Source organism: Quercus suber, unplaced genomic scaffold (genome assembly GCF_002906115.3).
Source record: "Quercus suber isolate HL8 unplaced genomic scaffold, Cork oak 2.0 scaffold_656, whole genome shotgun sequence".
In the NCBI taxonomy this organism is placed as follows: Eukaryota; Viridiplantae; Streptophyta; class Magnoliopsida; order Fagales; family Fagaceae; genus Quercus; species Quercus suber.
The window spans coordinates 95,003-111,425 of NW_027070097.1; the positions used below are offsets into that span (position 1 = coordinate 95,003).

General features: G+C 40.2%; 1 protein-coding gene across 1 annotated transcript; it reads left to right on the forward strand.

Annotated features, from left to right (window-relative positions):
* Positions 1–7,055: 7,055 nt before the first annotated feature.
* Positions 7,056–11,388, forward strand: LOC112026328 (phospho-2-dehydro-3-deoxyheptonate aldolase 1, chloroplastic). The gene is made up of 5 exons (XM_024059010.2): positions 7,056–7,777; positions 7,894–8,171; positions 9,063–9,339; positions 9,689–9,934; positions 10,910–11,388. Exons 1-5 carry the CDS (start codon positions 7,211–7,213, stop codon positions 11,165–11,167), a joined length of 1,626 nt encoding a protein of 541 aa, XP_023914778.1. The 5' UTR covers positions 7,056–7,210; the 3' UTR covers positions 11,168–11,388.
* The last annotated feature ends 5,035 nt before the right edge of the window (positions 11,389–16,423 follow it).

Here is a 16,423-nt window from a genome sequence, read left to right on the forward strand (position 1 = left end):
GAGACCAGAGGAAAGAGAAAGAGAGAGAGAGAGGGTTACTTTATTTATTTTATTAAGTAGTTTATATTATTTTATTGAGTTGTATATAAAAATAAAAACTGGGATGTAGGGTGAGTTGTAAAATGGGTTGGTAAAATAGATAAAGTAGTGTTTAAGGATGCAAAATAGACACTTTTTTGCATTCTTGGATGCTAGGGCTCTGAGGTTAGGAATGTAACAACCCACTGTAGCTAGGTTGCAAATTTTTTTACATATGGCAACCCGGTTATAGCATCTTTTTATGGGTTTGCTGGCCAAAATAGCAACTAGAGGGTTTTTACACCCCCAATGCTAGTGCTCTAAATACAACCTCCACTGTAGCAGTTGCTTGGCTTATTTAATTATTTTGTTGCTTCTCACTTTCCCCTCTCTCCCTCTCTCATTGGATGCCTCCTTTCTTTTTTGGTAATCTAGAAATTTTATTCAACTAACAAAAATGAACAAACTCAGGACAACGCCTTGTTACAGGAAACACCATTACGGTCAGCCTCAACAAAGGAAATCACTTCCTCTGGAGGAACAGAATGAATAATAAAATCTAAGTCTTGGGAGTGGCCAAAATTAGCTAACCGATCCGCACTAATATTGGCCTCTCGGTAGATATGCCTGATATGAACAAGGGAGAATTGGGAAATGAGAATCTTACAGTCATCAAAAATAGGAGAGATCACTGAGTTGCTGTAGCTGGTATTGCTTAACGCATCAATAAGGGCTTTAGCATCAAGCTCAACATCAATAGCAGGAAGCTTCATTTGGTGGCATAACATCAAACCATCACGAAGAGCCTAGGCTTCCGCAGTAAAACTGTTCACACTACCCATTTTCCTTGTAAAACCAATCACCCAGTTACCCAAACCATCTCTAATCGACCCTCCCCCTACTGCCTTTCCCAACGTTGCATTCCAAGACCTGTCAGTGTTTAGTTTTAACCACCCTTGCTCCGACTTTTACCATCTAACTGGTCTAAGCACCATTCGATTAATGTGTCTTGGCTGGGAGGCACACAGGAAGAACTCCGAGGCTTGAGAAATAATAATCTTACCAAGGTTCGGATTAACACCCCTGTTATTGAAGACAACTTGGTTCCGCTGCTTCCAAATCAACCAAATAGCAAAGGAAAAGATAACATTCCACAGAATTCCCACTGCATTTTGAGAGGATTTAAGACCACCATTGGTGGTTAACCATTCCCTGGTTTCTTGAGAAAAGAAGGTGGAGTACAAACACTGATTTCCCAACTGTTGCCATATAGATTTAACCAAACTACAATCCCAGAGGGCATGCAGGATAAATTCAGCTTCTAAGTGACACAGCGGGCAGGTAGTATCTAGGGAAATCCCTCTCTTGGCTAGACATTCCTTAACACCAATACTTTGCTGCATGCACTTCCAAATAAACATTTGAATTATAGGAAGGGATGGTAATTTCCAGACCAAGAACCAGAGAAGGAATTAGTACCTAAAGAGTCTATGGCCAGGAGATAGGCATTCCTCATATTAAAATCTCCTTTTGAAGAAAACTTCCAAGCTAATTTATCGCTACACCTTGCCACAAGAGGTATGGGCACAGCTTGAATATCAACTTTAACTTTAGACGGAAGCTCAAAAGGAATGGTAGACCAATTCCAGCCAATGGAGGAGAGTACATTTTTAACTTGCAAATTACCTGAGGCTTGTGGAAGCGGTCCTTGGATTTGAGACCTGATGGGACCAAGGTTTGATCAGCAATCAGACCAGAAATTTAAACTGCTTTCATGACCTTGAATCCATTTAACCCCTTACATGAAAACTCCTTTGCCTCTTTTCAACCCTTGCAAGACCGGAGAGCTAGGAAGTTTCGCTTCATTCCTTGAACTGATTCGTTGCCTATTGTAGTACTTGAACTTTAGAACCTTAACCCATAGAGCATTCTTCTCAGTATGAAACCTCCAATTGAGTTTGGCCAAAAGTGCAGTGTTCCTTCCTTTATCAGCCTGTAACCCCAAACCGCCTGCCTTCTTCAGCTTGGTCACCTTACCCCAGTTAACCCAATGCATCTTCTTTGTATGATCCGTCGTTCCCTAGAGAAAATTTCTATTGACCCTATCAATAGCAGTAAGGATTTTATTCAGAAGAGAAGCATATTGCATCACATAATTCGGAATGGTTGAGGAGGAATCCTAGATAAGAACATTTCGTCCAGCCATAGAGATCAAATTAGCTTTCCAACCTGCCAACTTTTTCTTGACTCTATCTAGCACAAAATCGAAATTATGTTTACGGTCTCCTACATGCTTTATAGGAAACCCCAGATACTTGCCAAGATTAGGAATCGAGTTAAACCCAAGAATACCAGAAAAAAACTCTCTTTGGTTCTGCCCAACATTAGGAGAGAAGAACACACGAGACTTGGCTTCACTCACCCTTTGCCCGGATCTTAAGCAAAACTCCTGCAACACCGCCTTAATGGTATGACAATTATCTTGGTCCGCATTCACAAATAGCACCAGCTCATTCGCAAAAAATAAATGTGAAAATGCTGGACCACTCCTAGAAGCTTTCACTGGAGTCCACAACTTGGCATCACACTTCTCTTCAATCAAATGGCCTAAGAATTCCATACAAAGGATAAAAAGGTAGGGAGAGAGGGGGTCCCCTTGTCTAATACCTTTAGATGGGCAAAAGGAGTCGAGGCAGCCACCATTAAAGAGAAGGGAAGTCAAAACGGAGGATACACAACTCATAATGAGCTTAATAAGATTGGTAGGGAAGTTGAAAAAGATAAGCATTTCCCTAATAAAGCTCCACTCGATCTTATCATAGGCTTTTTCGAGGTCAATCTTAATAGCCATATATCCCTTGCTGCGTTTGGCTCTTTCTATAGAATGGATCAAATTTTGAACTATAATGACATTGTCGGTTCCTCTTCTTCTCGGAACGAAAGAAGTTTGGTAAGGTGAGACCAGGTACTCCAAATGCGGTCTAAGCCAAGCCAGAATAATCTTGGAGATGATCTTATAAATAGTGTTGCATATACTAATAGGTCTATAATTACCAATGGGTTCTGGGCCTTGAATTTTAGGGATGAGCATAAGGAGGGTTTTATTAAGATAATCGGAAACCTTCCTTTCCAAGAAGACTCTCCGCACTTCCTCCACAACCGAGTCTCCAACCACAAGCCAGAAGCGTTGAAAGAATTCGGTGTGATGACCATCGAGGCCCGGTGCCTTATACAGTTTCATAGACCATAGAGCATCTTTGATTTCTTTTAAGGTAACCATGGCACCAATAGAGTTCTTAGCTTCCTCGGACAGTTACACCTGACTACACACAGCGTGCCTTGGAGACCAAGTAGTCTCCTGAAGAGAAGTGGTGTACAGAGAGACAAAAACCACTTCTAAAGTGCTCCATTACTTCTTTTTCATCAGTTAATCACACTTCCCTTTCGTCTTTAACTGGGGCAATATGATTCCTTTTCCTTCTGGCTAGTGCAAACACATGATAAAAGGAGGTATTGCGGTCCTCTTGAACCAACCAGTTAATTCTAGACTTCAGCATCCAGAGATCCCTCTCCTAATCTAGAACCCCCTCCAGCTCTTGATGAAGCTGATTCTCGAGATTAAGGAGGGAAAAGCTCAGCCAATTAGAAATAGCTTTCTGAACACCATAGATTCTAGCCATAATTCTCCTCTTCTTCTGGTGGATATTTCCAAAATGATTCTTATTTCAAAGGGTTGCTTCTTTTGAAAAAAACCTCAATAGACTCAGCTAAGTCCCTGTTACAACTCCAAGCACTAGAAACAACATTAAGAAAGGACATATCCGATAGCCAGAACTCTTGAAATTTGAAGGGTCTATTGAGATGAATAGTTCTAAAAGGAAGAGCCTCCATAAGAACCGGGCAATGGTCAGAATGAAAACGGGGGAGATGAGTTACTTTCGCATCAGGGTACAGAACACACTAATCCGATTCATGAAAAAGCGGTCAATCCTTTCCAAGATGAGATTGTTAACATCACGCTTATTTGTCCAAGTGTACCTTGGCCCAGAGAATCCCATATCAACCATATTGCATAAATCTAAGCAGTCTTTGATAGCCAAAGACCGATTCACACTAACACCCCTACCACCAAATTTATCCTCTTGCACCAGAGGTTCATTAAAATCACCCGCCAAAATCCAAGGCTTATTATGCAACTCGGTAACCTTATTTAAATTATTCCATAAAATGCATCTCTCTTCATTCCTAGGACTAGCATAAATAGCAGAAAAATCTAGGAGAGATTTGAGGCACGCACCTTAACCTCTACATGAATTTCCCGCTCTGTTTTAGCCAGTTCTTCAATCTCTACTTTATCTTTGTTCCATAGCAACCACAACCCACCAAAGTAGCCAATCATCTCTGTGTGGATAGCTCCATCAGAAGGCAGCCTATTTGTGACTTCCTCGGCTTTGCTACCACCCAATTTAGTCTCCATAACAACGAGAATAGTCGGATCATGCTACCGAGATAATTCATGAATGTAAGCCTAAAATGAGGGCTTTAAAGCTCCCCTGTTATTCCAAATCAGAATATTCATGGTTAAATAAAAAAGAGGTGGAGAAAACAAATCAAATATAAGGAGGGGCTCCATCCCCTTCCTTCGAAACGATACCATCAAAACCCATATCTTCATAAATTGACCCTTCTTTAGAACAAGGACTAGATTGCTCCCCAACAATGACATCCCCATTACCCTCAAAAGTGGACTAGCTTTGTTCATTAGGATTAGCTTTAAGGATGAGGGACTCACCTACTTTTCTACTGTCGTTAATGGCTTTTGCTTCAGATAGAGGAGGGATTGCTCGCCGATCCCCTGAAAAGATTAGCTCACTCCAATCATTTGGATGATTTACTATACCACATGGTGATGCTGAAAACTTGAAAGCTGGGTCAAGAGGAGTGACAGGTACACGAATAGGTGAGGAGGCCTGGGAGGGAGGCAGAGAACTAGAATTAGCAGAAGGAAGCTTCTCGAAGGAGGTACAGTCAGAGTTAGGTTGAGCTGTTTGACTTAAACTCCTGGTGAAGGCTTTTTGATTCTTAATAGGAGATAAATGCTTTCTGTGGGGTTGGGCTTGTAAATTCGGGTTTGGGAGAAGCCCACTACCCAAATCAAAAGCTTTGGCCCCTTTTGTCAATAATTCGCTGCCCATTGGGCCCAAGGAGCTATCTCTACGATCCTTGTTGTCACAACCAACACTAATAGGAGCCTAATTCGAATCATGCTTTCTGTAGTGGTCCCCAGTGCCATGCACATAATCCTTGTGTGGCATGCTCTGGTACGAATTTAAACCACTGTTAGACGTGCTCTTCCACTTCGAATTTTTTGGAGGTAGTTGGGACGCAGCATTACGCGTTGCTTTGGCATTACTCTCCATATTGAACTTTGAATTCGTACCCTTACGTCCGTTTGTCCTTCTATTCACCACCATCCACAGACCATACTGCCCTTCCACCTCCGTTGTCTCACTCTTCTCAGCCATAGTGCTACTGGATTGTGCACAATGATCAACGTGGACATCACGTGGAGGTACTCCTCAGCCAGCCAACCCTTCCTCATCCGATACCACCTGCTCCTTTCCCTTGTGCCCAAGCCTTCCACAGGAAAAGCAAAGGTTTTGGATGCCTTCATAGCTCACAAGTTGCTCAAAACAACCATTAAGGATGGTGTTCACTAGAGGTTCATTGATATCTATTTGAATGCAAAGCATATCTGCCCTGAGCCTCTATGGCTGTGTGAAAGTCAATCCTCAAAACCTTACCAATGGATTCTCCAATCTCTTTTAACACCTCTGCTTCATAGGGCTCAATAGGAAGTTCACAAAGACGAATCGAAACCGCAATCAATGAGACATTCCCCGTTGACGGTTTAAAGAAGGGTTCCCATGGCCTTATGGATATAAATTGTCCACCTATAAACCATGGACCTCTCATTAAAACATTGTCAAGGTCCTCCTTGGAATAGAACCTGACCAGAAAAAAAACCATACCCAAGATCCACACAATCCATCCTACTCGTTGGCCTCCACATTTCATTCAGTTTGGTCTGCATGTAGCTGAAGATAGTTGCTCTACCAACAAGCTTGACTATAATGGATTTGGACTAGGGACCTCTAATGCGTTGTTTGGTATCCTTGGTCAACTTGATAATGACCCATCCTTTCCGAATCTGACCGTCATCCTCCCCACCTTCACCGTCAAATACATCATCTTCTTCCATAAGGCTACCAAAGTTGAAAGTTTTAACAAAAGCCCTGGCATTTCACCCATGAGCTTATACTTGAAGGAGGCTCTAACGAAGGAATCTAAGTTTTGGAACCCTAGTGGTGGAGAGCTCTCCCTTGGACCCTCATTGAACTTGGCATGGTGGATGTCCTTAATCTTCTTATTGCTCCGAGCCAACTCTGCTTCTTCCTCCCTTGAGAGCGTGCGTGGTTTCATCAAGAGAGAAAAAAAGTTTGGCTGCCTCCTTTCTTTTCTCCTTTTTGTTCTTTTCTCCTCTCTCTTAGAAAGTGGTGTTTAAATTATTTTATTTGGTAGTTATATTATTTTATTGGGTTGTATATAAAAATAATAATTGGAATGTTGAGTGTATTATAAAATAGGTTAATAAAATAGATAATGCTCTTGGATACTAATGCTCTTAAGAGACCACTACGACAAAAATAAAAACTTATTGGATCAAAATGACAATTAACCAAACTTAAATGTGTAATTTGTATTTTCGTCAAATATAACACCAAAAAAAAAAAAAAAAAAAAAAAAAAAAAAGAGGGAAAAATCTTTCGGCTCGTTTGAAACTCGGCTTCACGCCAGCTAAAATAATTTGCTTGAGCTGGAAAGCGGCGATTATTTAGTAGGTGAAGAAAAAGAACCCTAAAACTAATATATCCTAAAAAACTGCTCTACCAAATTCAGAATTTCCAGAAATGCCCCTGAGCTACCCCCGCCACGTCTCTTCTACCAGACACCATTTCAATATCCCACGCCCATCAGCTCTAACCCACATACATTGCCCCCAGATCCTTTTATAAAAACCCCCCTCTATCTCTTCCTATCTCTTCAGCTTCAGGTACAGGTACCCCTCTCAATTCTCAAACAAACATCTCTCTCTCTCTCTCTCTCTCTCTCTTAAATAAGCCAAAAAACAATGGCTCTCACAAGCAGCAGTGCTAGCAGCGGTGTGATTCCCACCAAATCGTTCATTCAAACACAGTCTTTCATCAAACCCCACCAACCTTCCATTTCTGTCAAGCCCAGATTAGTCCCTTCAATCTCGGCCGTCCACGCCGCTGAGCCAGCAAAGAACCCCATCGTCTCTGAAAAAACGCCGAAACAGCAGATAGCACCAACGCCAACACCAACGAAGACAACCACAACGACGACGACGACCCACAATGCGGGTTCAGGGAAGTGGGCCGTGGATAGCTGGAAGACCAAGAAGGCGCTTCAATTGCCTGAGTACCCGGATCAGAATGAGTTCAACTCTGTTCTTGAGACACTCGAGGCTTTCCCTCCGATTGTGTTCGCTGGTGAGGCTAGGAGCCTTGAGGAGAAGCTTGGTGAGGCTGCTTTGGGCAACGCTTTTCTTTTACAAGGTGGGGATTGCGCTGAGAGTTTCAAGGAATTCAATGCCAATAACATCCGTGACACCTTCAGAATCCTCCTCCAAATGGGTGTCGTTTTGATGTTCGGCGGTCAAATGCCCGTTGTCAAGGTCCCTTCAAAATTCCAAACTTTTTTTTTTATATATTTTTTTAGTGAAATTAAAGTAAATTAAAATCTGGGTTTTTATAAAAATTTAATCTTTTGCATGAATTCGTGTTTTTATAGGTTGGTAGAATGGCGGGTCAGTTTGCAAAGCCGAGATCAGAGCCGTTTGAGGAGAAGGACGGTGTGAAGCTGCCGAGTTACAGAGGAGACAATGTGAACGGAGATGCTTTCAATGAGAAGTCAAGGATTCCAGACCCTCAGAGGTTGATTAGGGCCTATTGTCAATCTGCAGCCACTTTGAACCTTCTCAGAGCCTTTGCTACCGGAGGTTATGCTGCTATGCAGAGGGTCACACAGTGGAATTTGGATTTCACTGAGCACAGCGAGCAGGGAGATAGGTATGTTTTATGGGTTGTGTTAACGGGTATCGGGAGGTACCCGTTAACAACCGTTATTGGCAACTATTTAACTTTTTGGGCAATTTTTGACATTTTTTTTCTCTTTTGATAATTTTTTTTACAATTTTTTCTTTTTTTTTTTAAGTGAGAAAAAATAAAAGAAGAAAGGTTAACAAGCACCGACGGTGCTTGTTAACATTTCCCATGTTTTATTTCAAAATTCAGATTCTCTTTGATTTCCTTTATTTTACTTTTTTTGTTTGTTTGGTTGGTCTTGGTTGAATAGTACTTTCTTGGAACTATCTGGGGCAGAGAAGTGAACAATTTTTACACCTAATATTTTGGTTTGTTTGCACGTTTTGACATGTTTTATGTTTTTTTTTCCTGCCATGTCTGCTTGACTGATGATCTGCTGTATGCTAAGTCGTTTAGAACTGATAAAGTGAAAATTTTCAAACCATAAAAAACATATCCATCCTTATCACTGGCTGCTTTGTTTGGTTGTCGGTTGTTTGTTTTAGGTAAAACAGTAAAAGCACTAGTAAATTTATTATTGGTCCTTTTCTGGGCATTTGGAATCATTTCACGTGTTTTTTGTCAGGTAGGTTTTATGTAGTTGTTGGTTTGTGGATGAATTAAACAATGTAGATTTTAGATCCATGATATCATCCCATTTTTACCATGTGAATTTATTGTTCCGAAATTATCCAAAGCAAGATTCTGTTGCGTATTCAATACCTATACTTTAATTGTCTAATGATAATTCATAATTAGATTCCTAAACTATGATGAGCTAAATCAAATTTGGAGATTCAAATTTGGACTGTGTTTAAGCTTGGATTATCTTTTGTGATTAATATTTGGTTGTTAATCATTGTCTTGGTGTGGCAGGTACCGCGAACTAGCTAATCGGGTTGATGAGGCCCTTGGATTCATGTCTGCTGCTGGACTCACAGTTGACCATCCTATCATGACAACAACCGAGTTCTGGACATCACATGAATGCTTGCTCTTGCCATATGAGCAGTCACTTACTAGGATGGATTCAACTTCAGGCCTTTACTATGACTGCTCAGCCCATTTTATCTGGGTTGGGGAACGTACCCGGCAGCTGGATGGTGCCCATGTTGAGTTTTTAAGAGGGGTTGCGAATCCACTAGGCATTAAGGTCACTATACTTTATGCTCTTCTAATTCAGTCACATAAACATTGGTTATATGATAATTTGATACTGACAATATTAAATTGAACGGGTTAATAAAAACACCCAAGTCAAGTTGATTTGGATGCTGGCCAAGCTGGTTTTATTCGAATTGCTAAATTTCACATGGCTCTAGTACACGATTTGAAGTATTAGTAAAGCTCGAAATCATGTGGATCATTTCTCTAGCACCCACTTTGGGTTGGATGCTGTTTGGTTTTGATATTTGTGTATCAATGTGTGCAAGATTCGTATAGATGTTATTTGATAATAGTTTCTGAGGTGAATAACATATAGAGTTGTGCTTGTGCTGCAGGTGAGTGATAAGATGGATCCAAATGAACTTGTCAAGCTCGTTGAGATTTTGAATCCTCAGAACAAACCCGGGAGGATAACAGTGATCACAAGAATGGGAGCTGAAAACATGAGAGTGAAGCTTCCCCATCTAATTAGGGCAGTCCGCAGCGCAGGTCAAATTGTCACATGGGTTAGTGACCCTATGCATGGAAACACCATAAAGGCTCCCTGCGGTCTGAAAACTCGCCCCTTTGATGCCATCAGGGTATGTCACTCATCATTAACTTCTATTTTATCAGTTGTTGGTGGAAATAATTCTTAAGAGTTGCGTGCTGCAAAGTAATGTTTTACTAATGAACCCACTTAGCTTTATTTTTCATAATTAATTGGAAACGCCAACATGTTTTAGAATGAGTTTTACATAGAAGGGAGAGATGGGGGGTTGGTGTGGGGAGGTGGGGGGGGGGGGGTGTTGTGGGAAGATGAATTATTAAGCATCAAAACTGGAAATGATTAAAAATGTGTCGTTTCCCTGAATTAAATGCAAGAATTTTTATTTTATTTCTTTTAATTACTATAAAAATAATAGTAGTTTTCCACCCTTGAAGTCATGTCGTTATCTAGACATTAAACCCATATGGGCATTTTGGTTGCAGCCAATACAATTTCTGTCCCAATTTGCTTAGCTTTGAAAAATTGGATAATTAGCTTGGGAAAATAGTCAAATGCCCTAATAGTGGGCATTCAATGGCTTTAAGCACAAATAACGTCATGTCATATCAATGGGCTCATATGAAACAATATAATTTAGGTGTGGTAGGTGGAACAGGGACAACTTGCATGATACGTTTGGGTGAAACAGTCAATTCAGGTTTCTTAAAAGATATTTTGTAAATGATGACTTTGGTAGGTGGGAGGTTATGTTTCTCCATAATGGACCTTGAAATTCATTTTGCATTATAAAAATGCTAGATTTTGCCATTTAAGATTATAAACTCGCTAGACCTGAAAACAGTCTAAGTCAGCTTAACCTATCTAAATGGAGCCATCTAATTGGAGCCAGCCATACCGTGGTTAAGTTTTGCAATGGTTGAAAAAAAAAAAAAAAAAACAAAAAATTGGGGGGATTGGGGAGAGGATAGGGGCTTATTGACAATTGAAACAGTAGAAGTTAGAATTAACTGTGTATGAAAAGTTTTAGGCAGTAGAATGCAATTGAACCCTCATTTTATTTGGACAGGCGGAGGTGAGAGCATTCTTCGATGTGCATGATCAAGAAGGAAGTCACCCGGGAGGAGTTCATCTAGAGATGACGGGCCAGAATGTGACAGAGTGCATTGGCGGGTCACGAACGGTGACATTCGATGATCTAAGCTCACGTTACCACACCCACTGTGACCCTAGGCTCAATGCCTCACAATCTCTTGAGCTTGCCTTCATTATTGCTGAGCGCCTAAGAAGGAGGAGGATCACATCACAGCAAACTCTTGCCCTCTAGGCTTCTACAGTGAGGCTTTAAGAGCCCACCAATGTGCTTTTTTTCTCACGTTAATAGTGGTTATATTAGCATTAGCACTATCGGATTTTCAGTTATTTATGTTGTGTATTGTGTGTATACTAAAAGGAAGAGTGATGGTTTGAGACGCTATGAAAACACACTGGAATAAATGGATAACAATATATTTATTCCTTAAGAAAATAAGATATGATTGCATTTTATTCTTGGTTGTGTGGTCCAGATAGTACAGTCAAAAGTTATTTCAAAGCTTATTATTTCAGATTTTTCTTATTTGAGATACCATTCAATTGATTCTAAAAATAAAGAATAGATTTTTTTATTAACCGAAACTCTTATGCTTCAATGTCATTGTAAGTCCTTGCCGTAGTATTCAACTTGGTGGGATGGCTGTGATTATTGAAATAGTGATAGCCTACTTTAGGAGAAGGTATTTCATGCATTATACACCTTTAGGAGAAGGTATATCCTCTCTTTTGACAAGGAGATCTAAACTCAGGAATTGGAGGCTTACCCTTCATTGCTTACCTAGCTTGGAGATGGTCATTATACACCTTTTGTGGGCTTTCACTTGCAGCATTCATTGGGACAGACATACTCTTCACTTCAAAGAAACTTGTTTCCAACTTTCTATTCGTCCATGCTATATCACTACGCACTACTACAAAAAGATTAAGGGGGTGTTTGGTACATGCACTTGAAAACATATATTTTGTTGTTTAAAAACATGTGTGAAAATACGTGTGGGTGAAAAAGTATGTGAAAATACGTGTAATGTTATTTAAAAACTGAAAACATATGTTTGAGTGGCTGTACCAAACAGGGCTTAAGTTTCCATGATTCCTTCCTCTTGCCTGCTTAAAAAGTAACTATTGTCCTTTTAAAAAAGAAAAAGAAGAAAGTGACTATGCTGAATAATGAATGAAGTGCAGTTCGTGAAGTAAATAGGTTAGTGAGAATGGAGCCATAAGATCCACTTCAAATTAAGAGTACAAAATGGGCCAATTTGGCCTATTTTCACTAGGCTCATGGGTTGGAATGTTGGTTCAAAGAGAAAATATCGGCCCATAGCCCAACCTATAGGCAATGCCCATTAGGCCTTTAGCATGCTAGACATGTGGGCTAGGTCTAGTGGGTTATCTATGGACTTTTAATGAGCCTTTATTGGGCTTTAGCGGGCCTTTTAATGGGCTTTTAAATTTTAACAAAAAATTATAATTATATTATTTGACACAAAACACAACATGTCAAATTAAACTATTAAAAACACTTAAAAAAATCATTGACTAACTTTTATCAGTTGAAATAAATAAGTGAATTGATATATTCCTTATTTATATTAGGATGATGATATATGGTTGTCTTCTTCTCACTGAGTGTGAGCCCTTCAACCTATGGTTGTCTTCTTCTCTTACCCTAATAAGCTTTCTTTTCTCTTACCCTGATAAACTTTCTTTTCTCTGGTAACCTTTCACCTTCTCTACTTCCTTTAGTTAACACCCCCTTTTACTCCTTATCAATCTGCTTTGGTAAACTGTCTTTTCTTATTATGTCCATTTATTTTTCGCACGTTTTGGCTACTCTTTCCTTTTTTCAAAATCCTTTGCGTGTTTGAGGCGTGGCCTTTCCTGTTTGGGATCAACTATTTCCTTAATCTCTGATGTTCCTTTTCAACTTTAATCCTTATACCTTTTGTTCTCCCATCCTTTTCTGACCTATTTCTTCCCTTTGTCTTTTCTCCTCTCGTCACTCCATACCCTCTTATTCCTGACTTTTCCAGTCTTTTTTCTTTTTCTTCTCCTTTGTTGGCGGTGTACTTCACTGGTTTCACTGTGCATGTCACTGATTTTATCTTCTCTTGTCTATTATGCCTGACCACATTATTCCTAGGGAAATTGGTTGGACTGATAGTAGCAGTTCAGAAGTAAGTTCTGATCTTTTCGCCGAGGAAATGGAACCAGACATTCTACCTAGTGAAGAAGAAGAGGTCCCTTTTGCTAGACATGGACCCGTCATTGAGCCCAGAGAGCATTTTGGAATTGCTGTGCAATTGGCTACTTGCTTGACTACAAGAAGTTCTCTATTTCACGCCTCCAACACTTGATCAACTTTGCATGGAGGATCAGAGGTGTTGTTTCTGTAGTTGGGAGGGAATCATATTTTTATATTCTACATTTTAAGAGTTAGGATGACTTTGCCCACATTTGCTTAGAAAGACCATGGGCTGTTGATAGAGCCCTTCTAGTTCTAGAAAGATGGAGACCTAATTTGGTAATAGGGAATTCACAGCTTAATTTCACCTTTATATGGGTCCAAATTCACAGTTTGCCTTGAAATATCAATACCCTGAACTAGCTGAAAGAATGGGCCAGTTAATGGGAATTGTGGAAAGGGTTGATTAGGAAGACAAGATTCCAAGGAATGTTCGATTCATGAGAGTGAAGGTCCGAATAGATCCTTGGGTGCCAGTGATAGCTGGTTTTATGCTCAGACTTGATGATGGAACAAGAGTTTGGGTTCAATGTCGTTATGAAAGGGTTCATAAGCTCTGTACTAGATGTGGTCTCATTGGTCACACACGGGGACAATGTACATTTAGCATGGACGAGGTGGAGCACATGTTGTACAGACAGAGGCATCACATTCACGATCTTCATCAAGTACAACTGTACAATATAAGTTTGATGCTCCGCAACCCCAATTCACTAATTATCTTAGAGCTTTTCATAATCGGAGAAGAAGATGGACCACACAAGTCCGTTTTGGTTTTGTGGATCATAATCATAACCAGGTACCTTTAAACTCTTCCCCCTTTGAGCGCCTTGACCCTAGTACACCTAGCACCCCACATCCACCCCATGCAACCCCTTTCTTATCCTTCTAACTTAAACTCAGCTTCACTGCATTCAGTTATACACCTTTTGAATCTTAATGTAGTCATTTTGCATGCTCCTGAATCTAGACCCAATTTAAACCATCCCCCTGTTCCTCCCACGCTTGTTAATTCTATTAACTCAGATGACCCTGGTTTGTATCTAAATTTAGAGGGGAATGTTCAACAAACTTTGCCTGGTGACCTCATTGTCCCACCCTAGGAACCTTCAAACTCTAGCAATCAATTTACCTCATTTTGTTGTAGACTGACCTGGGATTTACCTCTGGAGTCAAACCTTCAGTGGACTTGGATTGAAGGCAATGGACCCTATATCATTAATGGATAGAGTACTAGACCTCAGTTTGTCAGTTACTGAAAGTGATACGATTGCGATCTTATTCTATCTTGATAGCTTGAACGAAGTTAGACTTGAAGTTCAATGCCAGGGATGGGACAAGGGTGACATACCAAAATCTCATGACTCATACATAGAGGCATTGGTTTGGAGGGTTAATAGAGGGAGATTCAGATTTGAATTGGGTGACTCCAATAATAGGCTGAGCCTAGTAAGGCCTCAAGCAGATATAAATGGGCCTACCCTAGCTAACCCAGAAGAAAACCCATTAGACTCTACCCAAATAATCAACAGTGGTCTTAATGAAGGAAACCTTGACCCTTTTGAACTCCTGACACTTGGACCTGGGCCATCTCTATCAGACACAGACTTGCCCCCCTCTATTTTGACCTCTAGCTTGTGGTGTAATGAAAGTGGGGAAAATCTAGCTGGGGATACGCTAAGACCAGGCTCTAGGAAAAGACTTCGTAAAGAAATAGGGAAATTTGGGAGGAATATAAAACAAAAATTGCTTTGTGGTTTTTTTTTTTTTTTGTTAAGGAGGGTATTCATTTTCAAGATGAATCTGGGAGTGAAATTAGGACTTCCTTAAAGATAGATGAGCTACAATTTTGGAAAACTGTGGTTTTTGGCATAGCTGGGAGGTTCCTCATGAAGGCATGAGTGGTGGGCTTCTACTAGGTTGGATGAAGGATATGACCTTGAATATCTTGTATAGTTCAAAGCACATTTTACATGTAGATCTAGTTGACAAGAAAGTTATCAGGAAGCTTTCCAAAACAAGCAATCTCAGCACCCCAGGCCAAATCATTCCCCTCAGATATCTATTAACCCAGGATGGCAGGTCATAATTAAGAGAGCAGATTGGAGGAATAGGAAAACTAAAAGAAGTGGATGGGCTTATGAAGTTAAAGCCACAGATGGTTCTGCTTTACTTAAAGCATGGGAGAGCAATGGAAGGAATTTTGCATATCAATCAACTCAGGAAGCTTTAATGGAAGCAATTTTCAAGTCTAAGGAGCTAGGATTCTCAAAAATGTTGATTCTATGCAATTCCAAGATGCTGTCTCAAGCTTGCAGTAAAAGACGAAGACCAGCTTGGCATGAGCAGACATTTATCTCGAATTTGGATCAACTGAACCTTCAGGGCGTTTCTGTGTCTTTCCTTTTTGTTCCAAAGGAAATTATTGCAGATGTTTTGTATATGGCCTATATTACTACTGTATTCCCAGTCCACTTTTGTAGGCTTAAGCCTGACTTAACTTTTTAGCTATCCTGTAGACTACTTTTAATGAATGAATATTGTTTATTTGGTATTAAAAATAAATAAATAAATAAAAAAGAAAGGATGATGATAGTTGCTTCACTACAAAATGTGAACATCCCAACTAAGTTAGCACCTACACAAATTTGAATCTCTTAATCCATTTGTATATATCAAATAACTTTATTCTAAAAAATATATATTAAATATAACTTGTTACACAACTTTTACAACTAATACCAACTGTCCATTTAAAAAATAAATAAAATTGAACTACAAAATAAATATTTATAATGCATAACTTAACATAACCACTTAGGCAGTTAGGTACAATGTCTCAAGAGTCTCTCTACACTCATGTCACATGTTTGAACCTTCCCACCACCCCGCAATGCACCCCACGGTTAAGCTAGTGGGCTAATGGCCAATGTCGTTATGTTAGGCCAGCGGGCCAGTCTGGTAGGCATCCATAAGTAGAAAAATTAGCCCACAGCTTGAAGCACTATGCTAGTTCACTACTCATGAGCTTCAATAGTAGTAGGTGGGGGCACCATTAGGGATGGCAATTTTGCCTCGTCCCGCTTAACCCGCCCCTCCCCACTTCGCCTCGTGCAGGTTTTCCTCACCCCGCAAAGGTGGTGGGACGAGGATGGGGCAAGATTTTAGCTCCACACCACGGGGCGGGGCGGGAATGGGTTTAGACTTTTTAGACCCTCCCCGCCCCGCATTGCTAAGAGTTATAAT